This window comes from Thalia democratica, chromosome 9 (assembly GCF_965202585.1).
Source record: "Thalia democratica chromosome 9, ktThaDemo2.hap1.1, whole genome shotgun sequence".
Lineage (NCBI taxonomy): Eukaryota > Metazoa > Chordata > Thaliacea > Salpida > Salpidae > Thalia > Thalia democratica.
Genome location: NC_139173.1, coordinates 13,616,022 through 13,643,665, shown reverse-complemented (window position 1 = coordinate 13,643,665; position 27,644 = coordinate 13,616,022). Strand labels below are relative to the sequence as shown.

The 27,644-nt window shown below is 24.1% G+C and overlaps 1 protein-coding gene across 3 annotated transcripts in view; it reads right to left on the bottom strand.

Annotated features, from left to right (window-relative positions):
* Positions 1 to 239: 239 nt before the first annotated feature.
* The window catches only part of LOC145843952 (FH1/FH2 domain-containing protein 3-like), a 38,066-nt gene continuing 10,661 nt past the window's right edge, over positions 240 to 27,644 (bottom strand). The window contains exons 7-27 of one of the 3 annotated variants that reach the window (XM_082951239.1): positions 27,285 to 27,396; positions 24,751 to 24,929; positions 24,566 to 24,625; positions 23,116 to 23,183; positions 22,581 to 22,811; positions 20,528 to 20,590; positions 20,238 to 20,372; positions 16,140 to 16,222; positions 15,921 to 16,016; positions 15,151 to 15,818; positions 14,771 to 15,043; positions 14,105 to 14,233; positions 11,505 to 11,660; positions 11,149 to 11,328; positions 10,970 to 11,089; positions 10,643 to 10,804; positions 9,320 to 9,703; positions 8,815 to 8,868; positions 6,737 to 6,845; positions 5,300 to 5,467; positions 240 to 731 (exon numbers count right to left, since the gene is read on the bottom strand). In XM_082951239.1, the coding sequence (XP_082807365.1) occupies positions 667 to 731; positions 5,300 to 5,467; positions 6,737 to 6,845; positions 8,815 to 8,868; positions 9,320 to 9,703; positions 10,643 to 10,804; positions 10,970 to 11,089; positions 11,149 to 11,328; positions 11,505 to 11,660; positions 14,105 to 14,233; positions 14,771 to 15,043; positions 15,151 to 15,818; positions 15,921 to 16,016; positions 16,140 to 16,222; positions 20,238 to 20,372; positions 20,528 to 20,590; positions 22,581 to 22,811; positions 23,116 to 23,183; positions 24,566 to 24,625; positions 24,751 to 24,929; positions 27,285 to 27,396 (3,495 nt within the window). In that variant the 3' untranslated portion in view covers positions 240 to 666. Of the gene's footprint in view, positions 732 to 5,299; positions 5,468 to 6,736; positions 6,846 to 8,814; positions 8,869 to 9,319; positions 9,704 to 10,642; positions 10,805 to 10,969; positions 11,090 to 11,148; positions 11,329 to 11,504; positions 11,661 to 14,104; positions 14,234 to 14,770; positions 15,044 to 15,150; positions 15,819 to 15,920; positions 16,017 to 16,139; positions 16,223 to 20,237; positions 20,373 to 20,527; positions 20,591 to 22,580; positions 22,812 to 23,115; positions 23,184 to 24,565; positions 24,626 to 24,750; positions 24,930 to 27,284; positions 27,397 to 27,644 lie in introns of those variants that run through there. The other 2 variants (XM_082951240.1, XR_014370263.1) reach the window with 2 other exon arrangements.

Genomic DNA, 27,644 nt, shown 5'->3' with positions numbered 1-27,644 from the left:
AACTTTCATGGTTTTTAGTAGCTACAAAATTTTTAATATCAAGACGTATGAAAAGCAAAAATTAGACTGTTTAAAGAATCGAAAGCTAACACGAATTACATTTTAGAAATAAAAAAGCTAAAAACACAGTAAATTGTAGTTCGTAAGTTTAAAGAAAAATGTAATTAAAAAAAAAACAATAGTGATTAAAAATATACTTTTAAAAGTATAATTATGATAAAATTAATTTCTGATGATTTAGAACAACAAGTACAGAAATATTTCTTAATTTTAATTTGTAATTAAGTATAGTTCAATAAAACTATTTAAAAGAACGATTTTTCAATTGGTAAAAAAGAAAAATTTAAAATCAAAATTACTGGATGTTTTTTTTTGAAACTCTTTTTACAAAAACAAAACAAATTATAATATGAAAATAATAAAAACTTTTATATACGAATATTATGGATTGTATATATTTTTTACATTTTGAATGTAACTATAATAGCAAACGTGTGCAAAAAAACAATAATGTGCAGTATAAAATTGTTTATTAGATTTTACAAACAAAAAAAAAGTGGTCAAACAGCAAAGGCAGATTGTCAAATAAATATTTTAAAACGTATCAACTCTAAAAGTACTGATCACTTTTCTCTTTTTTGACAAGGTATTCCGTGACTTTATTAATTACTTCATTATTCCAATAGCTCTTTGTTCTTCTTCTGAGAGTCCATTCTTAAGAGTTCGACGAACTGTTAAAATTAGATTGTTAAGATGTAACTATTGTCTTTACAAAAATAAAAAAGTTTGTTTTGATTTTCAAATAGGTTCTGCTTTATAGGCTCTCTAGGACTTAATACCTTATTAAAGAACATACTAAAAAATGTACAAATATATTTTGTAGTAAGATTAAGTGTTAATATGAAAACTTTATATTTCTATTAAAAATATCTACTGTAATTATATTGATTTTCTTAAGTAAATATACAAGTCATATATAATTTTAATTAGTATACGTACTTAATTTTAGTATTTTTATAAATAAAGAGATATAAATTTCGTTATTATTAGATAAAACAAGCTTTATATATAAAATATAAAACACAGTCTGCCCAGGACACAGTCAACGTTGTTTTGTGAAATTTTGATGGAATCAATCGTATTAATAATCGAATGATTCTTTAAAAAATATTTACAAGCTTTTATTGCACATTAAAGTTCAAAACGTTTTAACGAGTTTTACTATTTTTGTCAATAAACTTAATAAAATAGAACTTTTAAAACTATAAAACTTTTAATTTTTTAATTTGTTTAAAAGTGGTGTTTTATTAAGTTTATTGAAAGAGAGTAAAACTCTTTAAAACATTTCGAACTTTAATGTACAATAAAAATTTGTAGGTTTTTCAAGGAATAATTCCATTATTCATCTTTTTATAGATGATAAAGAGACTAAAGATAAACATTTTTGTTTTGACTTGTAAACTAACTCTAAAATTTTGTTTAAAAAAAAACTTTACTGTTATCTAATTAACCTTAATTTACCTATATACACAGGGTTGCCACTCGTTTTTTCAGAAAATTTTCCAGGTTTTCAAAAGTACACATTTTTGGGTCTACAGTTTAGTTTAGAGTCAAGTTTAAGGTAAGAAAATGTGTTTAATAGTATAAAAACATTAAAAAATACTGTAAAGCTACTTTTTAAATATATTAAAAAAAAAAAACCAATGATGACAAAAATTAATTATTTATAGATTAGATTTTTTGAGTCAAATCGAAATTTTACTGCTGAAAATTGTGAAAATTTCAGGTTTTTTTTGGCTAAAATTTTAATTTTCAAGTAAAGTGACAACCCTGCCTACATGTGTCAATAACAACAGTTTATTGATCAAGAAAAAAAAAACGCTCAAAAAGTTTGGTCCAAGGACCTGGTGCAAGAAAAAACCTTACAGTTATCGAGTGGTACATCACGGATACCATATAACGTTTAGGACAGATATTACACCTTAATTATGCTATTTTAAGCTATATTTAAATAAAAAAGCAAACACTATTGCAAGTTTAAAGGAATTATTTCAGTTTCTTTGTAGTTTAAGTTTATTAAAAATAAATTTTAGTTTTACTTTAGTAGATATAAAAACAAAACTATAAAGTATCGTTACTAATTGATATTTTATCTTTTGTAAAAACGTTGATTAGTTTTTATATTAAATTACACAGCCATAGTATAGTTAAACTTTATTTTGCAAATAAAGGTTCAAAAATAATGGTAGATAAGTAGTATAAAACTTTAACAACTGTCAGTACTCTAACCAGTTTTATTATTGAAAATACTGTTGTTTTCTTTAGCAATTTAATTTAAACTGCTTTTATGTGTCAAAATAAGTTTTAAAAGTCAATAACGCAAATATAAACTAAAATATTTTCTTTATAATTAAAATTAACTCAACGAAAATTGTATTAAAACTAACGATAATAATTATATCAGTAGGCGTTTATTGTACTTGTATATGATTAAGTTTATACATTTTAGTTTAATTTAGGATATTTTCAATTCCATGCAACTTATAAAAGTATCTACTAAGTTCTGTTGAAATTAGTAAAATATTATAAGTTTTTTTGTTAATTTAAAGGTATTCGTAAGTTATTTAGTTGTATTAATAGTTATACTACTCGGTTTTTACTTTTTTGTGTTTTTATAAGCAGTTTTAAAAATCACTAAACTTTTATAGTAAATTATTATTTTTTGTGTAGGTAATTATATCAGACAACAGTTAATAAGACGGTAAATTTCAAAAAGTTAAGCCCGTCAGAAAAAGAGAACAATTTTTTGTACAATGATACTTTATTCGACTATGAGGGTTTCCAGCGAAACGCCATTAGTCAAATTAAGTGTTTACGGACAAAAACAGTTGTTTTCAAAGTGACTATGTAGATGGCTTAAATTAATAATAAAATACTAAAATGTTCTATTTTGTAAGCAAAAGAACCTGGAGTTATTACCAAAAAATGATAACATTATTATGCTTTAGTATTTACAGCATAACGACTGTTGAGTACTGTTTTTATAAAAACGAACTATAACATATTTTGTTCATTTACGTGTTGGGTTTTCTTATTATTTGAAAACTTTTTAGTTAGTTAAATTTTCTAAAGAATATAAAAAAACTTTTTCATAATTGACAATTAAATAGTTTTGTTTTACTTACAACAACCTAACTTTGTTTTAAAATTCTTAAGTAATTTCTCTTTAAAACATACTATAGAAATTTTAAGACTGTATAAACATCTAATCAGTAGTAATTAAATATTTAAATCTAGATTTTACCGTTAGATAACATATGTTATAGCTGTTTCATATTTTGTTTTTTCTAACAATAATATGTTTATAGTAAGCATATCTAATACATAAAAATACAAAATTGCACGTTTTTTTCTAGTGGTATGTTACTTTGTAGAGCAGTTTATACTTTTTGGTCAGCGAAAAATCGTCAGTCAGTAGAGTATTTGCGTACAAAAACAATGGTTGTTTAAAATCTAATATCCTTTTAGTTTAGTATTTAAAAAAAATTATATTTGTATACAAATAAATGCAAAAATTTTATAGTATTAACACTGCTACAAAATTATTAGTTTGTAAAAGTTAAATAAAACAAGTAATGACTATTTGAAAACTTATTTTTGATTATTTACTTATAAATTTTCATATGGAAAAGCAGAGCTAAAATTTTAATGTTTTAAACGTACAACAAAACAGTTAAAATTTTACGAAGTATATTTATTTTTAAATTCTATTTTAATTACAAATTATTTATATTACCATTCATAATCAATTATCAATTAGTAAGATTTGCTAATTTAAACTATAGTTTAAGCCAAAACTCATTAATAATTAAAATGTTTTGAAAAAAGAAATTGTCAACAAAAGGAGTATTAGTAAAAAAATTAAATACTAAATATATAAAAACTTAGAAAATTATAAATAACTGAGTAACTTTAATTAAAATTATATTAAAAAGGAGCTAAGTATGTTTAAAACCATCTAAAAAAACAAGTACCTAACTTTTTTTACTAATAAAAAATAGCTTTATACAATTTAAATTCAGCAATAATAACAAAAATTTAGTATTTATGCCTTCCTTTTGATTTGTTTTACAGGGTATTTATGTTGATCTTTGTTTTGTAAAAAAAATAAAATACATTAAAAACTAAGTTCATCAATTGATATGCATTCTTAAACAGATAAGTAATTATAAAGAGAAGCGTTAATTGCAGTTATTGCTATTAATGATTTCAATTTCTAGTACTTGAGCTTTATACTTTAAATTTTGTTAAACAACTTTATAATAGCATCGCATAGTACAAGTAATTTTATATACCTATTATGACGCATAATCTTACAATTTTATTAATTTTACAAAAATCTATTTAGTTATTTACAAGAACTATTGAAAAGGGTAGATTGAAAAATTTTTAGTTTACAAAAAAAAAAAAAATAAACTGCAAAATGAATTATTGTCTCAAATTTTTATACAAAGTTATTGAAAAGTAGTATATAAAAAATAAAATTACAGTAAAACAAAAAAGTCCAAAAACTAAATTTAATAGTATGTTATAATTAAAAAAACCCACAGGTTTAAAGATTTTTCTATTTTTATTTAAATTAAGCATAATAATATTACTACAATAAACAATAACTTCAAGTGTTAAATTGAACTAAGCTTTTGTGAAGACAAAAAACGTGAAATGAATATACACAGTGATTTTTCATGCTAACTTTTAGTAATATAAATTAGTGATGTAAAAAAGCACACTAGTGAAAAAGCACACCATGATATTAAAGGCAAAAAATTTATTTAGTATTTTAAAAATAAAAAATCACACAAGCAAATCAAAAAACTGGAAATAACTTTATAACTTATAATGGTACCTTTGTTATAGTTTTGTTTTTATTCAGTTATGTTCTTTAACGCTAAGCAAAAAAAAAAAAAACGAAATTGCTGATTGATTTCTAGTTATATGTGTATAATGTTTATGTATAAACATACTTAATCTTATTGTCACTTTAAAATCAAGAGGAAAGTAATTATGTTGTTAAAAGAAACAATTAAACAAAATTTTACACCCAACATGCAAATGTTAAAATTATATTCATGCGAGCTAATAACGATTAGTTTTAACTGATCAAAATTTTTTGTTCAGAAATCTCCTTTCCCTTTCATAAGTTGCTGCTGTTTGGCAACAATATCGTGCTTATTAAGACGTGCTAAGCTGGTTATTCGTGAGTAGTCATGATGATAATGGCACACTTGTTTAAACTCACGTGATTTTCTCTGTAAGTTTCGACTCCGCTTCCTTCTTTCTACGGGATTTTTTCTAGCGGTCGGGGCTTTGGTAGCTGTTTTGACTATTTGTTCCATCATCGGATCTGTTGTCTCAGTGTCAACAGTATCTTCATAAAACTGATGCCGTTCGATTCCTTCTGATTTAGCTAAAATAAAATTTAAAGAATTTTATATGAATCATAAAATATTGATTAAGTAATTGATTTTTTTTTATTACTAACACTAAAGATTTAGTAAGTTTAAATTTTTTCAGAAATGTTTTGAAAACATGATAGTTTTGTTATTTATTGTGTCACCTGATTTTTTTAAAACTTAATTTGCTAGGAAACAAATTCAATAGTGAAAAAATTGTAGTACATCGTCAAATGAATAAAATTAAATAATATAAATATCACTTTGATGAAGAAAAAAAATTTACGAAAATTTATAGTTGAATAAAGATCAAATTTAATTCAAATAGTTTGCTAAAAGAGATCCTAGCGAAGCAAGCTTACACACAGAAACATATACTAGTTTTATAAAGAAAGAGTACTGTGAAAATTTGTTATTAATTAAAAAAAAACTATCTTTTAAACGCTATTAAAAATAAACATCAGCATTTAAAATTTTTTAGCTTTTCATCAATTTAAGTTTAAACTTATTTACATTATGCTGAAAATTCTTATTTCTAAGCAAGTACGTAACTAGTAAAACTTACTAATTCTACACTATTAATTAATAGGTTTGAAATTCATTTTAAATTAATAAGGATTACGATTTATTAAATAAAATTATTTTTGGAAAGTATTTAATAAGCAATATTTAAAAACCATTTAATTGTGTTTCAAAACTATAAAAAACATAATTTAAGTATACATTTTAGTAGGGTAGAAGTCTATACACGAAGGGTCAATAATGCACGAAGATACTTTTGCACGGGTTGAATTTTTTTTTTTGACTTTAATTTTTTCTTACTATCACTATTAACCCTAAACCTTACTCTCGGTCGGTATTTTTTGTTTACTTTTAAATTATTTTATATCAGTTTTTTTTTTTCTTGTTATTTTTATTAAGTAACAATTTTTTTTAATCACTGTTACCCCTAACCCTTACCCTCGGTCGGTAATTTTTTTTTGTATTTTATTAGTTTTTTTTTTTGTAATTTATTTTTACTATCACTATTACCCCAAACCCTTACCCTCGATCGGTAATTTTTTTAAAAATTATTAATCTTTTTATTTTCTAGTTTTTTTTTAAATTCTTTTACTTGCGTGCAAAAATGACCCTTCGTGCAAAACTTTCGTCGTGCATATTTGACCCGTTCCCATTTTAGCAAAACATGTCTATTGTTAAAAGCCACGAATAAGTTTTATCTCATAATAATGCAATTGTATTTTGAAAATTCTATAATGCTTGTTTCATATAAAAAAATCTACCTCGGGGTTGTCGATTTCTACTTCTTTTTTCTTTAATTACTTGCACTTTATTAGTAAGTATTACATTTTCTAAACTGGTTTTTTCTTCAGGACATGAAAACATAGGGGTCTGTAAAAAACAGTTTAAATTAGCATAACAATAATATCTTCTCACTTATATTAAGTTATAACATTCAGTTTTAATAATATCTTCTTAGTTATATATACATAGTTGTATAATGTATACATATATTATTATATAACATAATAGTATACATAGTTATATATATACATAAATCTTATAAATTTGTATAAAGTTATGGTTTGTTAACTTAAACCAAGTACATAAACTAAACTTTTGTTTTTATAAAAAGGAAATTAAAAATTTATAATACTATTTGCTTTTACTTTGATTTAAAACTGTTTTACTTTGTCTACCCAATGCTAAAAATTAATTTTGATAGTAATATATATAAATTAAATTGACTCAATTAAAATGTTTTATTTTATTAAATGTAAGTATAAAACTTTTGGCTGTTAAAAAAGATTAAGTTTAAAAAAAAAAAAAAACAGGAGCATCTTTTAACTGCAACTTGTGCCAAAAATATACTACATCTTACAGCATATATACTATAAGTAAAACTAATATACTTAATTTATTCATTAAACAAAACATAAGTAATTTTATACATGTTTCTTGAATTCATAATTTACTTAAAAATCGACTCAAATTTGTATAAATTTTTTAAAATGTCATAAACACAACGGTAATTCTAAGTCGCTTATTATTTAACTATGCACTATAAAACTATATATTCCTGAACTATTAATAAGTAATTGTACTAGTTTTGTAAAATAATCATAAATTTTGCTAAATTATTTCCTTTTCAGCGAACATTGCGGTAAAAAAGTTACAGAAAATCAGGTTCTTGCATCTAATTAAAACTAATTTAAATAGATTAACATATAGTTTTAAAGTCATAGTATTAACAATTTTTATACATAAAAACAAATTTTTTTTTAAGTACTTTAATAATTAATTACAAGAAAAAAGGGTTCACTTAACCATTAAAAGTCTAAAAAACAAAGTAAAATCTTGATATCTGACCAACAAGATAGTATTACACCAGGAGTCGGCAGGTGGTCATTTAATGGTCACGGGCTAATTTTCGAAAATAAAAATATCCACTGGTCGCGCTTATTGTTTAAGTTCTTATTTTAACGTGACCTTTTTTATTCTTTATTAAACCACATAATATCTAATGTAAGTTTAAAAATTCATCAATAATGCCTAAGAAGACCTTTATTTTTGTTATTCTTCATAACAAAACCAAGAATAAATAGTTTAAGTTACAACAACTTCTGGTTTGGCGAGCCAGACTCACATGCTCGCGGGCCACAGTTTTATCATTGCAGGCCGCATCCCATTTAAAATAAAAAACGCTCACGGGCTGCAGTTTGCCGACCCCTGCATTAGACTATAGACGACATAAAATCGGTAATATTTTTTATATCATAAAAAGAGTTCATTTTAATATTATGACTACATTTCAGCTAAAAAACATTCTTAAAAAAATTAAAATTACAGCAAAACATATTCGTGTTTAGATAATGGAAAAGTCAAACATACTTTTAGTTTTTATTCAAAAATAACAAAGTACTACATTTAAGTAAACCTAATTAAAAAAGAACAAGACAGTTTTAGAAAATTGTACCCAATAAAACTTTAAAAATTAATTAGTTATTTTTAGCAAGATTTAAAAAACTAAGTAATTTAAAACAAAAACAGCTTACAACTTTTGTCAGTTAAAATATTTTAAAATTAAACCATAAGCGTCAAAAATTTAATTTAATAAAAATAACAATGCGTTTTAAATCTTTAATAGAGTAGTATTTTAGTTACCATTGACGATAACAGCTTTCAGAAAATTTAGCGCATGCCATGTTTTAATTTTTATGTGAAGAGAAAAAACTGAAGTTGTTTGATTGAGCTAAGAAAACTTTAAAACTATTTTTCAAAAACAGTGCACTACCAATTACAAAGTAACAAACATGCTTTTCGGAAAACTAATGAGTCTGACTAAAACAAGCTATCTTACAGTAAAATATTCCTCTTCATCTGAATATCCATTGTCGGAAAAAAGAATGGGACCCTGATTAGACAGAATATACAACATATTTCAATCAAACAAGTTGTAAAAATAACAATTATTTTTTTCTTGGATATTTGTAACTTAAATAAACGATAAAAAGTCATTAGAAAGTACTTGTCTCTATAAGAATATTTTGAAACATATGAAATAAAACTTACTTTCACAAATTATTTTATATTAAAACTATTTATAATTCAACATTTTTTTAACAAAACTAAAAGTTTGAAAAAAGTATATTGTTGAAAAATATTTAAACCGAAAAACTTCCAATTGTTAAAAATATATACTAATTTACTTCTCTTTTTTTGTTGTTTAGAAATTGTATCGATGATAAAATTAAAAGAAAAACTTAGGAAAAGCTACTGAAACATTATTATAACAACAACAAAATTACGTTCATCTAAGTTAGTTTAAAAAAATTACAAGTAAATTATGGATTAAAAAACCATACCTCTATGATAGTTTTTCCCCTTGTTTTTTTTCTTGCACCCTTGTCGTGCTTTTTTTTCTTTTTTGTTTGCAGACGATCTCTAGCAGTTCTGTACTCAAGAGCAAACTCAGATATCATACGAGCAAAGGCTTGGATTTTAGTGTCTTTCGCTGCCTTTGCAGACAAACCAAAGTAAATGAGCGTACTATTAAATCTATTTATAAGACGCTTGTATATAATTTTTAAAGTAATAATCCGATGGGCTGATTTGATGAGAAACTCACTAATTCTTTCATTAAAATTATTTTTATTTCCATGTTTTGCAATTAGTTTTAAATAATCCCAAGCACTTTTGCATCTTTTTTCTAATGATTTCAATGTTTCTTCAACGACACCAAAGTCTGCCTATATAATTAATAAAATGTTTACAGCTTTAAAAAAGTTATTATATTTAATTAATAATGTATAATATCCATTTGAAGTATGTTAATCTGTTGTATTTTTATTAAATTAATTTTATCAAAATACTAAGTTACTGCTTTAATAAACTAGTTATACAAAAACTAAACTTAAATATTTACATAAGATTCATTAAAAACTATAAAATGTTATAAAATTGCTTGAAAACTGAACAAAAAAGTTTTGTTATTGAAAAATTAACGAATACTTTAAATTCAAATCACAACTAAAAAATGACCAAATTATTTTTTACAAAAATTTTTAGTAAAAAAGATTAAATGTACGTTAATAAACATAAACACCATAGGTAATAAAATGAAACCGACACAGAATATTTGGAATTCAACAATTGCTAAGTATTTAATTTACCCCATAAAAAATTTAGCTTAGGTCAGACAAAACGGAGAGCTTATAGGAATACTGCCAATTTGACAACACTTTATACCACAAAAATTAAACTGAATTTCTTTAGTAGAAATTTTAGCAACCTAATAAAATAATTATTCTAGTCATTGTTTAATTTAAATTTTTTGGAAATTTCAATCAGATCATCTAATGAAACGATTGTAAACAAACTTTTGACATTGAAAGAAGCCAAAATATTTTCCTCTAAATTTAGTTGTTTTCAGCAAAGGTAAACTTATTTTTACTTTTATGAAATTCTACGACAAAGGTTCTAAAAATGTGTTTAAGAACTTTTTAAACAGTTAAGGGCTTCCGTTCAAATTAGTTAAATTTTACTGATCAAGTACAAAGTATTCAAAATAATGTTAGTAGTAACAATTCACTTTTAAACTCTACAAAAAGCTTCCACCTTAAAATAGTAAATGCTAATAGTTGTTTTAACTCATAAAAACTGAAGTGTACGTATCAAAAGCATCTCACCCGCGAAGTTCGAGTGACAGCACCTAATTCTGAATACAAGTCAGTTGTATCTAAGTGGTTTTCTAACACACATTCAGTTATATGGTGCAGCAACGACTGTTTTGTCATTGTATCTTTTACTTCAGGTACTTTAGATAAATATGACACATCAAAACCTTTTGCCTGCAAGTAAAGAATTTTTTAAATTTTAATTACTTTGAAATTTAAATAATTAGTTTGTAATAATTGCTTGATAATACTTACTATTTACTATAATACTTCTTATATGTCTACTATTTACTATTTCTTTTAAACTATATAAAAACAAAGCACAGAGACATTTCTTACATTTGTGTTATTGAGTATATTTCCAATACTACGAAGAACGGATAATACAACTTTTAATGTTTTGTTCGATTTCAACTCAGCGATCGCATCTTTTAAGTCTTGCAATGGCTCTGCGACCTCCTACATGTCAAATTAAAAATAATGAAAAGCTTATTTGCAAGAAATTAAAGAACACTTACCTTTTCTAGAGTGTCATAGTCAACTTTAAATGACCACAGGCTCAGTCTTGCTTCAAGTTCTGAAATTGAAGACAAGGTTAGTAGAAACTTTTCAGCGCTGCCTAGTGGAGCAGTTGAAGACTGCATAGCATCTTGTATAAGGTTAATCTCATCTTCAGTTGGTACCATTACTAACAACTTCTACAAACAAAAATAAATAACTTAACAACGATATCACTACAATGGTTACTTAAAGTTAGGTTTAAAAAATTAGTCTAGCTTTTAAAATACAAAATACCAACGTCCTAAGGTTGTATGACGAATGTAATTTTTGAAATAAGCTGTTGCATGCATTGGAGTAAGTATAAAAAACTTACTTCTACTTGTTCTTTGGTAAGAGCTTTTTCGTCCATAGCAATGATGGCTGACTTAATAGTTCTAGGTGGAGGTAGGACGGTAAGACCGATGTTTATTGCATTCGATCTTTGTACATCAAGCACACGAACTTCTTGCTTTTTATCTGACGCATGTTTCTGTTTTGTGTGAGTCAGTTTTGTTTTTTGTAAGAACAAAACGATCAATGATATATAAAAAAGGCAATGTATCAAATCTTAAATAAAAAACGAACTAGAATCTTAAATAACCGTGTTTAGATTGATTCTTTTATCATTTTTACGTATTATTCAGCCGTTTCCTAAGTATAAATTTAAAGAAGTAGATTTATTTATAAAAAATCAAAATTGTTATGTAAAAAAACCAGTAGTAAAAGAAGAGCTTTATAAAATTAACTGTTGTTATTTTTGTTATACACATTTTCTTATTTTAACAGTTACATTATAAAGTAATAATATGTATAGTTTAACTTATCTTACCTCAAAAATATTTTTATTTATATCATATTAAACGTTAAAGAATACACAAATCATATTTTTAAATTAAGATCAATAAATATGAAGTATTGTTGCTTAAATAAATACAAAATTATACCTGTCTTTTTTATTGAAGTTTCATGTAAATTTTAATTAACCATTAATCGATTATTACTAACAAAAGTTTCTTTATTGTACTCGTTTTGTTTTTGTTTACGTCAGAAACCATACACTTTAATTGAATTGTTTGATTTTATTAACGGCGTTATTGATTTATTTAAAAAATAAATAAATTAAGGAGATCCCATTATTTACTAAAAAATTTGAATATTATAAAGAATGTGGTTTACTTTACATTTTTTTAATGAAATTTTTTGAGAATTCAAAGTTATCTCAAGATTTTTTTTTGTGTGTTTTAATCAGTTTTTTATATTACCAAAAAATTTACGGATTACCAATAAATATTATCATTAAAATTCAAACTTTTATGAAACTTTTTTTTATTTTAAACTAGTAATTACTTTATACTTCAAATGCAACTAAAGTTTATAATTGCGTTTTAAGTTTGATTTTATTTTAAATGTTATCTGAATAGTTCAATCGAGGACAGCTACAAAACAAGTTTTTAAAATTTTAGAGAAACATCTAAGTTTTCAAAAAAAAGTGATATTAAAAAATTCTAAACAAAAAAATTATATTGAAATAAAAAAAATATAAATACTTTCAAAAAACATTAAACGATTACTAGGAAAAATGTACGTACAAACGTCAGACTTAGAGTAAAATAGTCAATTATAGCTAAACACAAAAATTAAGTACGCGATCATTTCTCAAAATATTTTTAACACTGTATCAGAACTGGAGCTTTACATAGAAATAAAAACGTTCTACGAAAAAAAAGATAGATTAACGTCATAAAGCCCGCGGCTGTTATTTAAACTCGCAAAGTTTTCAGATTATAACACAACATCATTTGCGTTATTTTGTACGCAAGTAGACAGATAATTTTAAAGTTGTTCCGTTTAAATCTATTTTTAAGTAAGTTGAATTACAGCAATAGAAAAACTATTATCTTTTCTGCACTCTTGCGGATAAAAATTCTTCAAGCAGTTTAACAAAAAAAACTTTGTTAATCATATTGATTATAAAACTTAAAAATGAAAAAGTTTTCGAGATTTAAGTTTTGCATTAGTTAGAAACTTTAAATACTGAAATTAAAACTTGCTTATATATAATATTAAACTCTCATAGTATTTTTTTCAATATAAAACAACGGTTTTTGCGAGAAAAATAATATAGACTAATTAGTCAGTCACATTTTATAAATAAAACATAAACATGAGCAAAAATGTACTTAATATTAAACTTAACATCATAGCGACGAGTGAAATATTATTGTGTTCATCAAAAATCCAGACCGTTTTATACGCAAAGCTGACGATTTATAATTTAATTTTTTATTATAAAAATTAACATACTCTTTAATAAAAAAGCATCTTAACAAAAAAAAAAAGAAACTAAATTCTTTTTAACATGTAATTTTTCCTTTGATCAAATAAAACATACAACAAATATAAATATGTTAAAAAGGCGAGTCTAACTGAAAACTTGAGACCAACTAGTGTAGTTGCAAAAAGTTAAATTAGCAGCAGAGTTTTTAATTTTTGTCCATAAACACCCATCTGGCAGAAATTGTACTCATTTACTTATTAATTATCCATTTATTTTTTCGCTCCCTTACTAGTTTTTGCGCCCTGATTTTCGCACACTTTGTGAAACCCTGATTTAGGGGTTTAAACTGGCAACAACCTTAAATTTGTATTTACGGCTATGTCAAAACAATATTTAATTAAGTTTACACTTAGTAAATGATTAACGTTAAAGTTTTTTACTCCATGTACGTATAATTATTTCAGCTTTAAAAAAATGTAATTTAAATCTTCTGCTAAGTTAATTCGCAAAATGTAAACCTATATCAGTTAAAACGTAGTCTACCTGCTTTATCAAAACGTATTTAAAAGTGATATTGTACAGATAAAAAAAAATTCAACGTTTTCCAACTAACTTAGAAATAGATAAGTTTCACAAAGTAAATATACAACGAAAACCTTATTAGATGTACTTTCTTTGTTTTTTAATGTAAATAAGGAAATATATTTATCATTATCTACATTCACATCTTCGATTTCATTCCAAACATTTTTAACACTTCCAGTCAGCCCAGTTATAGTTGAAGCCTAAAAAAGTTGGTTTGTATTGATATCTAAGTAAAGTTTATTCTTTATAACTGCTAGCAAACAAAAGTCACAAAACAAGCTGAGGATTAAAAAAAAATCATAACTTATTTCATTTCTTTATTCAACATTTAGTTCAATAACATAAAGTGGCTTTTTTAAACATGTATAATCTGAGAACGTTACTAAACAACTAAGACTAACTAACAAACTATATATTTTTTGTTGCAAGTAATACGTATCGATTTAGTTTATATTAATACATTTAGTAGTTATATATTAAGCTCGACAGCATAACTTGCTTGTTTGTGTTGAAATAGCTTACAAAAAATTTATTACCAAGCAACAGAAAAAAACAATTATTTGAACAAAGATGAGAAGAATACAAAATTTTACTACATGAAAAATGTAAAAATTTCAGAAACCAATCATGTTTTTATTTCAGTTGGACTAAAAGCATTTTACAAAATCAATGAAAAGTATGTTTAATATTAGCAATCAAATATTTATTAAATGTTCAAACAACATTCAAACGCTAACTTCTTTCCAGAAAAGCCGGACGGTCCGCTTCTTTTCAACTTTCGCGCTTTTACGAGGAGACGGTGCGGCTGGAGGCGGTGGAGGAGGTATCGTGCTTAAAACAGGAGGAGGAGGTATTCCGGGTATGGAAGGAGGCAATGGGATGGCGGCAGGAACGGGCGGCGGTGGTGGAAAACCGAGGGAAGTCGTGGGAAGTTTCGGAGGCGACAAGATGTCGATGTCGTCTAAACAAGTGACGTCGGAAAAGTCGAACCCGTCAATTACCAGTTTTTGCTATAAAAAAACTTAATTATGAGTAATCAATTTAAGCTTGTTTTTTTATCTAAAACAAATAACACCAATAAATTAAAAATGGGGTAAAAAAACACTAATAGACTAACTGAATCAAATTGAGCTGTTAACTTTTCCCACATTTCATCACTATGTTTTTTCGGTAGTGGATTCTTAACAGGTTGCTGGGTAATCGTTACATGTTCCGGGTCGACAGAAGATCCTGTATGTAACTTTGAATTTATTTTATCTTCGGAATCATTAAACTTCATGTCTTTCAGGCTGAGTTCATTTAATTTTTCATTAAGTTTTGTTTCAATGGTTTTATGAGAATCCTCAAGTATGTTAGGAGAATCTATGCCATTGCTAGCTTTATCTATATTTGAAGGTGTTGAATAAATCATATCTAGCTTAAGTTTTTTATCTTCATCTAACACATCAGGTGTTTTGTTACCTTGAAGCTTTTGAGGTAAACTACTAGTTGGTTTTTTGGACTCTGGGTTTTCAGTTAATTCGGAACAGATTTTCGCATTTAAATCATTAGATGATGTTTCTCTATTTTTACTGTCTTCAATTATCGGCTGAATCAAATTTTTAGAGAAAGGTTTAGATGCAAGTGTGGATTGAGAAATTATTTCTTGTGAAAACCTTCGTCTGAGACGTCTAGCCTCGCGTGGACTTTTTATTATAACAGGTTCAGTTGATATAACTTGTTGGTTTTTTTCATTGTTTTCCGAAACCAGTTTTTGCTCTGCTTGCTGCTGCAATCGACGCTTTTCTGTATTGAATTTTTGGCATAAACTCATAAGGGTTTTCATAAAAAACTTTATAATTAAACTTGATATAGGTGCATATGATCTCAATAATACAAAAATTTTACCTTCTCTGCGTCTTTGCAGTACAACACTGGTGCTAGTTCTCGATGGAGGCAAAGGATTCGAGTCGTCTTTTTTATTTTGCTGGTCTTTTTCTATTTCTGTAATTATACATATAATTTATTAATGCATATTAGGATGGCTTAACTTCGAACACAATTTATGTTCAAAAATATGTAATTAACATTCGAATTAACATATAATAATCACGTGGAAATATCAACCTGTAGGATCCCCGTGAAGGAAAGATTTATTCATTTGGCCACTATTGATGGATTTTAATTCTACTTCTTTCTCTTGTTCTCTTCTAAAAAGTGAGACAAAAATTAGCATAAGTTTCGAATAGTTAAGCTTTGCAAAACATTTGTTTGTCAAGTTCTACAACGAATAGCGACAACATGACGAGTAACTCGACAACAAAAAAAGTAACTTAGCTTTGTAAAAAAACTTTATTGCTCGTTGAATTTTTAACGAAAAGATAAAAACAACGTAATAATGCAAAATTGTGTAAATTTTAGATACATTTTGTTTTAAAAACTTTATCGCTATAACTTTTGATGATTATCATAGTAATCTTTTTTTTAAACCAAGCTCGCAAAAACTGTACTTATTACGAACGCTCCCTAAAGAAGATAGGAAAACAATATAACAAATCCTGTATTGATAACCTTGTAAAATATAAAAAAGATACAAATATGTTTTAATGCTTATTTTGATATGTGTTTTTGATGGATAACTTTAAGCCAATAGAACAATTATACCAATTGACAGTATTCAATTGAAAACTTCAATATAGCGTTTACAGATTTTTTTTGAAACTACGTATTTAAAAAACAACATCTTAGATAAAAGACTTCTATAAAAATAGTAAAATTTATATCATTCTATAATTTGTAATTTAGTTTCATATTTAAGAAATTTTCATCTACTCAGCATAAAAACTATAAAGAATAAGTTTTAAGTATTTCATTTATTGCTTTTTTATGTTTAAAACTTAAGAAAGTGGTTAAAAATACTAATTGAATATAAATTTTTAATCCAATAAGCGCATACTTATAGTAATGTTATGTAGTATCGCGTTATTAAGTTATATCATATATTGTAATATGAAAACTTAATTAAGATATTGTTTCAAATTGATGGTAAAACTCTCCTACTCGAAAAAAAAGATTTATTTTCCGAAATAAGTTAAAAATTTCTAACTTTCATGCTCAGAAATACTTTTAAAAAACTATAAAAAAAATTCTAAATAAATTACCGATACAGACAAAAAATTAAAAGTTAGTGTAGTATTTACTATTTCATTAAAGCTAATAGTTTAAGAAATTTTATAAAACTATGTACGGTACTTATTTTATAAATATTTTCAAACTAAAACTTTATATAAGTTAATCAAATTTCAACATTTAACAACACGATAAGCTGAGCTAAGATTTACCAGTTCAAAATATGTTTATTATATATTTATAAAACAACTTCTTGTACTTACCCTTCTAACAAATCAATTAAATTGTTCAAAAACAGTACATACATGTATTAATTCGTTAAAGGGTTGCCAGTATGTGATAACTAGCTTGACTCGCAAAAATATATCTAGATTTCGTGGCTAAAATCTCATGTGCAACTTACTTATGTTATAAGTTTAAAAAAATTTATAACACATTTTAGAATTAGCGATTGTAAGACAGACAGATTGATTTCAAGCATATAGAAAATTTCACTTTTTTAAAGTACATTAGAAAAAAACTGAAGAATAAAATAACTAAGTTATTCAGCTAAATAAACAATAATTTTTAAGACTTAAAAGCTAAATAAATATTATTTAAAACTAGTTATCAAAAAAAAAGTTCACTACTTATCATATTAAGTTGAGCGTAGACGTTCTCATATCATGTTGAGCATTATAACTTGACACTTATCTTATATATTTCACACTGTACAACTCATTTTGAAAATGAAAAAACAAGGCCTGATAGATATTTTTAATAGTCATAGTCAAACGGTGAAAACTTTCATTGAGTTTCAATAGTATAAAACTAAAATCATAGAAAATAAGATTTTCAATTAGGCAAAAGGCATCATTACACAACTATCAAAATATAATTAACTCAATTTAATTAAAGTTCAAATGTCAAATATTTAGAGTTTTACAAAAACTATCAACCTAGCTTGAGTTTTCCAAAATTTTAAAACTTATTATGAGTTATCCTGACTAGTCTAGTTGAGTGGCAAACCTGCATTATTCTATTATTTTCTACATAAAGTGTATTATAAACTATTATTCTCTAATTGATATATTGTTAAAGTCTTGAGAGTTGTAAAAGTTTTTTAAACTTTACTTAATGAAATCATCAAAAAAGAAACAACCCGAGTGTTTAAAATATATACTGATTTTGCCAATAACTTAAAAATTCTTGTATACAAATAAAAATATTAACAGCAAGGCATTTTTTGTGTTAGTATCAATATACTAGAACTTGTTAAAAACTATCAAAACAAAGTAAGATTAAATTTTTATTTTCTTTTGAAAAAAAAGGAATGATACTAATTTTTACAACTTTTTAATCACTGTTTTTATACAAACTTTTGAGTCTTTTCTACTTTTCTATCAGTAAATAAAGTACTAAATATTTGTTTAAAAAATTACAAGTTTCTTGAATAATAAAATTTTATTATTTTATTATTTTTGACTTCTTAGTGTAAGAAAAAATTCAAAGCTATTTACAAATTATAAGCAATACGAATATTTCTGTGTAAAAACTTATTTTTGAAATCAGAAGCTGATGTGCGCAAACGTGCATAATATACATTTAACAATACTTAGGGAACTTTTTTTTGAAAAAACCTTGATAAATTCATTAAAATACAAAATAGTCATACAAATTAAAAAAATATATAGTATGTACCAGTATATATTCTAATGAAAATTATTTGCTAAAAAAACTATCAAAAATTTTAGCTTTGTAAAAAATTTAACAATTTTAAATATAATAACTTATACTTAAAGTGTATACTCACATTTAAAATAGACTAAATTTTATAACTAACTCTTTTTATAATCTAGAAAAAAATCGATACTGATTATTTCTTAATGTATTTTGTGTTTAATTTTATGACTTTATTTGAAACTTAGTTTACATAACTTGTACCTACTTTGACTTATTTAAGCAATTACATGAAACAAGAAAAAAAACATATTATTTAGACAAGAATGAAATAAAAATAGCAAACAAAAACTACAAACTTAAATTTAATACAAATGAATCTAACAAGTTATATTTAAAAGAATATTTATAAATTCATCACAAGTTATAAAAGATTAAGAGTTTAAGTGAATTTAAACAGGTAGGTATTTAAAGTTTCCTACATATTTTATGCGTTCTTACGTAAATAATGCCAAGTAAGATTTTTTTTTAGATATTCAAACAACAAAAATACTTTGATTGTTTAAAATTATTAACTTAATAAAACATTTGTAAATTTCTTTCATGTTATTGTTTTTTTATATTAATACAATTTTAAAGTTTTTACTGTTTTTTATATCAATATTTCTATGGCTTTGCTTTAGTTTTTTTTTCAAATTATCAATTTACTTTTAAAAAATATGATTTAAGTTATACAATAAATAAATTTTGTAAAAAAAAGTTTATGAAAACTATGAATTTGGTCATTGTCTCTCAAATCTAAAGATATATTCAAAACTAAAACTGTCAAAAAGTAAAATAAACTCTCGTACGCTAACAAACGGTAAGTTAATATTTTGAAAAACTGCTTTACATTAACATATTTCAATGTTTATCTGGTAATTATTTTAAATTCTAATTAATTTTTTTTTTCAAATTAAACTAAAAATTTAACGATAGTTTACAGTTTCTAAATTTATGATATTAATATTTGGAAATATAATATTTTTCCATGTTACGAATGATATTGTTAATCAAGCAGATAAAATTTTTATGAAACAAACGTTATTAGTTACATCGGAAAAAGTTTAAAACTAGTAAAACTATTAACACTTCTATTTTATAAAAAACAAGTGAGAAATAAAAAACTAAAAGAATATTGATTGCCTATGAGATAGTACAATTTAGTAAACTAAATATTTTATTATCAACATTATTAGCTTTTTAGCACGATTAAAAAAATAAGTTCACTTTAGTTATATACATATATATATATATAGATATATCAAGTACAAATGATCAAGAAACTTTATTTAAAACTTTAAAACTAGTAAAATATATAAAAACTATTTAAAAACTGATTTTATTTTTGTTCTATTTATTTTACTTTTATAGGTCCGAGTTTTACTACTAAACTACCTTAATCTACGTTGTTCAATTCTAGACATTCGGCGTTGAATCTTAATATTATCATCAATAGAAGTTGATTTGGCACTTTTGTAATGAGTGGGATTGATCGACACTCTATTTGAGCAAGGGTCGACTTCTACAGACCTTAAAATTACATTTACTTTTAGTTCGTAAACAGTTTTTTCTCAAAACACTGTGTTTTAAAAAAACACAAACTCATTCCTTTTTTCATTTAAATTGAAATACTTAAAAAAAACAATATAGTACAGCGAAAATATAAGTTTTAAAGCATAACTTACAAATTATTGTTTTTATTAGTGTTTGCCTCCATGCACAGCGATTGCGTTTCATAACTTGTTCGCCTGTGAGCAAGAAAAATACAAAGTTAAAATAATTTAAATTACTGTATATAAATACTTAGGTTTATACTACACTAAAGGTATAGATACGATCTGAAAAAAAACTAAGTTGATCTTACATTATAAAGTAATACAACGCTATCATATTATTTCTTTCTATTTGAAAACTCTAGAATATTCGTAATATGTAATAATTTTTAATTTAAGATACTTTTCAAGCAAAGTATAAAAATAATTGATTCTTATTTTAAAATTAATTAAGATATAAGTTGAAAAACATGATTAAAATAAAAACTTAACTTTAAAATTGTATATTACTTATATTTTTATTGCCAAAATCTTTTGGTAAATAGTTTTATTAAGAAAAAACGATACCTTTAAACGTACAGTTTAGGAAAAATATAGTTGTTTCTTTAAAGCTGTATAACAATTTTGTAAATTAAACACTAGTAGATTATGTTGAAGCTTCAAAACTAAGGAAAAAGTATACCTCAACAGGGAAGTCAAAGGTTTTTAAGAGGTTTCTTCCAGGTTTTCGAAAGTATAAATTTTTAGAATAAAAATAAGTTTAAGGTAAAAAACTGTCTTAAATAGTATAACAACACTGAAAACATACTGTAAAGCTATTTTAAATGGGTAGATGTCAAATTTGCACGAGCGTAAAAAATTGCACGAGGGGACAAGATTGCACATAAACACTATTGCACGAGGAGACATTTTTGCACGAGCAAACAAATTTGCACGGAAAAATTTTTGCACGGGTTGAACTTTTTATTAATTTTATTTTTGTTAATTTTATTTTTTTACTTTAGTATTTTTTTATTTTACTATCACTGTTACCTTTAAACCTTACCCTCAGTCGGTAGTTTTTTTTTTGATTAATTTTTTTCTAACTATTAATTTTTTTTGTTTTTATAATAATAGTTTTTATTAATTATTTTTTATTTTTACTATCTGTTACCCTAACTCATACCCTCGGTCAGTATTTTTTTTGTTTTTTTTATTAATCTATATTTTAGTTTTTTTTTTTTAAATTCTTTTTCTGTTTTTTTTACTCTAGTGCAAAAATGACCGTCTTATATCAAAATGATTTTGTGTCAAAACAAAATTATACTCCTTTATTTAAAATTCAAAGTTTTTTTTAGTCAATTTGGTTCAAATTTCAAGTTTTTTTTTAATTTCACCAACTCTAGCTTTTTTAGCCTACATTGTCAAATTTCAGGTTTTTTGACAACCCTAATCTTAAACATCTAATTTAAGTTATGATTTCTTTTGATTAATAAAAAATTATTTTTTGTTTTCTTCTGGTTATTAGTCTATAAAACAGTTTTAAAACGTAGTTGTAAAATTTGCAACGACACACTTTTTATTTAAATAATAAGGTTAAAATATATAGTCTACTAGCCATATAAGTAAGTAGTTAATTATTTTTTAATATTTTTTTTACAATTATTAATTATAAGTAGTTTACAATTATTAGTAAAAATACACATCAAAACAGCTTATTGGTATAGCTGATAACGTAAAAATTAAGCTTATTGTATCAAAAAACTTAATGTATGTTAAGATAAACAATCGAATAATACTAAATCAAAAAAATTATACATGTTTTATAACACCTTAAAAGTTTGAATCACTTTCAAGAGTATAACTCTCATTATCAACAAACTTGAACAACCAAAGTTTATTTTATATATATCAATTTTCTCTATGTATATCTAAGTAATTAAATTAAACATTAAAATTGCTTCGTACACTTACTGAAACAGTTAAAAAAGAAAACTTAAGTCGTATATACATAACACAAATTAACTATTTCAAACCTTTAGTTTTAAACTAAATGCAGCTGTTAAATTAATTTATCAGTTTATGAAACAATACGTTTTATTTTCTTAGCTATAGCGATATTATACAATAAAACTTATTGAAAAAGTTAATAAAATAATTTAAATATTAAAAACACAAACTAATTTAGCGTGGAACAAAAAACTACCTTAATCTTCTAGAATGATGAAGCCATGGTTTAATTTCTTTAGAAAGATCGACCCTTGAACTTTCAGACTTATCCTTTGTTTCATCTAACTTATTGTTACCAACGATGTCATTTTTCAAGGTCTCAGCATGGGGCTGTTCCTTTGAATGCGGGGACATTAAAAAAGAGCTCTTTCTTCTGTGACTTTTTCTTTCTTCAACTTGAGTTGATTTGATTCTACTTCTATTCCATCTAGAAATATTGAACTTAATTGCATCTATAAAATATGTGCGTGACAAAAAAATTAATAAAACTGCTTTTGTAGCTTGACTTTCTTTGATTACAAAAACTGTAAATAGCTTTGAAAAACAAGACAAAATTTAATTTCTTGAAAATATTTCATTTAGATCAAATACTCTGTGCATAGAAAAATAAATGCACTCTTTAAGAAAAAGTTCCTTAGAGACATATAAAAAACGATTTTAGTTTTTAAGTATAAAGAAGACATTTAAATTAGAACAAAAATTTAATATAAAAAGACAGAAAAATGTTATACTTAATATTAGAATCGTTAGTGCTCAGAGTAGAAGATTCTTCTTCGCCATCTTCGTGTTTCAATGCCATCTAATGTTTTCAAACAATTTTAAAACATAAAGTCTACATAACTTCTACAATGATTTAAAAAATCAAACTGTTCTAATATCTTAACAATTATGTAATATATAATTTTTATCTTTGTAATTTAAGTCAATAAAGTATTTGCAATAAGCTAAATAGACATTTGCATACTGAATCATATGTAAAAACTATTAGTAGTTACGTTTAATACCATAATAAACTATTAAAACTTAATTGTATATTAAACTCAAGAAATGTTATTATAAATAATTTTAAAATGTTCGACACGTTAACTATTTTATGTTTTTTTTTTCATTACTCAGTTTTGATTTACCTTGACAAAGTAAAAATACTTAAACAAACTAAGAACAATGACATAATAAAATTTAATTTAAATTAACAACAATTTTTTAAATATAATTTTTATTTTTACTAAACAATATTTTGTTTAAGTATCTAACTATGTGAATATTTTTTCCTTAAATGTTGTTTTGAATTGTATTACCGTAAGACAAACTTGTTTTAAAGTCTACTTGAAATTTAATTAATTTAACTAAAATAAGTTTTTCAAAATTAATTGAACAATATCAAAACAATTTATGTAACTTGTGTAATCATGTAAAAATCTTTAATCTACCTATGTATTACTACTTGTCTTCTATAACGGAAACAATAAAATTTTGTAGCTTTATATGGATTAGTTTAATTTTCCAATGTTTTACTTCTTTGTATAATTTGAAAAGCATGTAATAATCAACTACAAATATGAATTAACATTATTTAAATTAAACAGATTAAATTTGCATTTATGTTTTTATTACTATATTACTACAAATACTGTTTTGTACTAAATTACTACAATTATTTATTAAAGTTGAGAGTAATATTTGTTTAAGTACACTAAAAATAAATATTTTCTGGTAGTTTTAGCAACTACTAAGAAAACAAAACTAAGAATTTTGTAGAATATTAAACTTAATGAAATTTATTAAAAAAAACTTAAAACTTATAAAAAAATAATACACAACATTTTAATTGCTTAAAATGGGTTATTTATATAGATTTTTTATTATATTTAAATAACTCAAAATTTTAGATTTCATAACAATACAATGTTTCACTCGCTTGCAACTAGTCAAACGAGATCATCAGTAGAATAAAATCTTATTTTAGTTTAGTTTCTATTTGAATAAGACTTTATTCAACTAATGATCTCGTTTGACTAGTTGCAAGCGAGTGAAAGATTGTACAGTAAGTAAAATTTAAAATTTTGAATAAATCATTCTCCTTATATTTAAGTTGAGAACTTTGATTGTCATCTTTAAAGTAAAAAGTACATTATATTTAATTGATAGCTTTAAGTTTACACATAATCAAAAATATCTTACCTCATAGATTTTGAACTGTTTTACGAGATCTATGTCATTTCCCTTTTTAGTGAGATGTCTCTGTTTGTATAATACTATATTATATATAATTATAAGCTTATAATAATGAAAATATAAATACCAAGTTAAAACCAAGTAAATCAAACATTGTTAGTAAGCGTTTTATAGCTTTTAACAAATACAACCTGTGAAATTTCATCTATTTTTTGTTTTTCTAAACTGTCTGTAATATCATAAAAAGTGTCTTGATCGGACACATTACTTAAAGTTTTATTGATAAGAGTCATGGCAAACGTAAGAAGTTCTGTATCAATTCCATCTTTTTCTCCTAATACCGTCATCAAATTATTCCATGCTGGCTGTCCTGTAAAATTAAGCATGTTTAATTTTAATAAAACTAGTAAAACACTTAGTACATTTAAAACAAATTTAATTAAATTATTTTTTTTACTCTATGCTAACGAAGTTGTCTAGTAAACCAGCCTTATACTTTTATCAATAAACTACAAATTAAAAAAAAAAAAACTTGTACAATTCAACATTCTTGTGTTTTTATTCCACGACTGTAACCGAAAAATAATATTCTTTTTTTGCTATTTTGATATAAAAAGTCATAACCTATTAGCGTTTAAAGCTACACAATTATATCAATAAAACTAGAAACAAAATAAAAAATACTGCAAAATCAAGCTTTTAATCAAAACTATATTCAATTAAAAAGTCAAACTATATCTTACTGGGCTGTAGTAGCAACCAAAGCAGCATTAAGATATCGTAGTTATCATTATTACTTTGTTTCAATTTTTTTGATAAGTTATGTTTTTTTACATTCATTTCCTAAAAAGATAGCACAATTCTAATCAGTTGAAATTATGTGCAGAGCTTAAAAATAATTTTTAATTGTAAACTACAGGTCTCTTTGCTGTTAAATAACTAATAATAAAAATACTGTAAAAACGTAGAAAATGTTCCATACAGTTTCAACATTTCAACGAGCTGTTTCCAAAACTGTTTTTTTTTAAATACTTTTGATCATATACTTGTATAAAACAAATTAAAAAGAAGAAAACATCATTTCGTATAATTACCTTTGGATTTAGACATCAAAAAGAATTTAAAAAACTTGTTTAAGTTTATAGAATGACAGAAAAACGATCAAATTTATTTCAAAGGATATAGCAAAGTTCTTAAAACTTGAAAAAAAACTAAAGCAGTTAAAACAGATAAACAGAAAAATATTTTTTTTTTAAATATAAACGTTATCACTTAAACCACTACATTTTCAAATTAAAAAAAAAAATTAAGTATCAAGTATAAAGAAAACATTTTTTGAGATGAAAATGTTAATAAATGTTTAGTACAAACACTAACAACAATAAAAGCTTTATTAAGCCAAAATGTTTCATCAATGTTTTAAGTACACAAAATGAGTTAAACATTTTTTCAACTATACATTGTTTGCATTTTCGTAAACATTTTATGTCGCGCCAAATACTAATAATGTTTTAATTAATTATTGAAAATTGCAGATACAATATAAAATATAAAGTTTTAGATTGATTAATTATAACTAAACTTATAATAGTATAACGTATTTAAATGCATTTAACATAACTATTTTCTGTACAGTACATCATTTAAAAATAAAAACTGTGTCAATAGTTATATCGGCTATATATTTAACGAAAATTTAAAAAAAATAAATAATACCAATTATTATTCTAACAAATTTTTAATATTTTATTCTATTATATATTTTTTATGTTTAAAAATTTCTTTAAAATATCAACTAACTCTGTTTCATATTAATATAATTTGATATTTTAAACTATTTATAAATATAGAATTTGTTCACAAGTAGTACATAAAAAAACTATATGTTTTAATTTTGCGTAACTTCAGTACTTTACTAAAGTTTTTAATAGAAAGTTCTAGTGAAAGACAAAAAATATTACACATAAATTTTTAGAAACTTCTAACGGATAGAAAAGTGATTGTTTACTCCTTTTTATTATTTTAATAAATTTAAATATGCTAATTTAATTTTTAGTTTACAAATTAAATTTCAAAATTATTTCAAATAACAATTTTTTGATACAATTTGTTCTTACAAGTCTAAAATAGATGTATACTTTAATGACTGTACAATACATTAAATACTTGGTACAATATTGTTTACTCTTGATTTTTTGTTTACAGTTTATATAGATTTCTTTTATTTAAAAAAGTTACTTTAAAGACAGATAAAGTTGAGTAGATAAGAGACAACTCTGAAACAAATTTGATAGAAAGTAATTTAAAGGGGAACAAAACAAATTCAGATTACTTTTTAAAATTTTAGTTACACAGAAGAAAGTATATAAAGCTATAACCTACTTGTAATTAAATCTATTTGACCATTTAACAAAAAAATTATAATTGCCAGATTGAAAAAAGAAGCAAATTAACTATTTATATGAATAACATACGCAGCTTCTCAACTTTACTATGCTAATGCATTTTAAAATAAAATGTATAAATTATAGGAAAAACTTAAAAACTATAAAGAAATAGTATGATTAACTAAAATAACTAAAAACAATGTTTTTAAACAAAATTTACTTAATATATGTATTTATTTATATTTCTAATAAAGTAGTAAAAAAATACAACTTTAAACAAAAACAAGGTTCTTATTAAATCGACATAGATTACTTCTTATAATGATGTAGTAGCTAACCTAATTTAGCATCTACAAACTGCACTGCATTTAAAAGCAGAAGAGCATTTTTCTCTGTGTACTCCACAAATACTATTAGCAACTTCATACTGGTCTTCACTACCAATCGAAACTAAAAAATCAATCAGTCTTAGTAGGTTGAAAATAAAAATAAAAATTAACTTATTTCGATTACTTAATATTTGTTTTACAAGTATAAGTATTTTGACATAACTACAATATTATTTAAAAAAGATTAAAAGTCAAAGTTATTCAAAGTAATTTTTGTTTATATCTAACTTCACAACACAAAAAAAAAAGAATTGTCTACTTCTAAAAGTTTATGATAGTTAATTTATAAAAAAAAAGTTGTAGTACCTA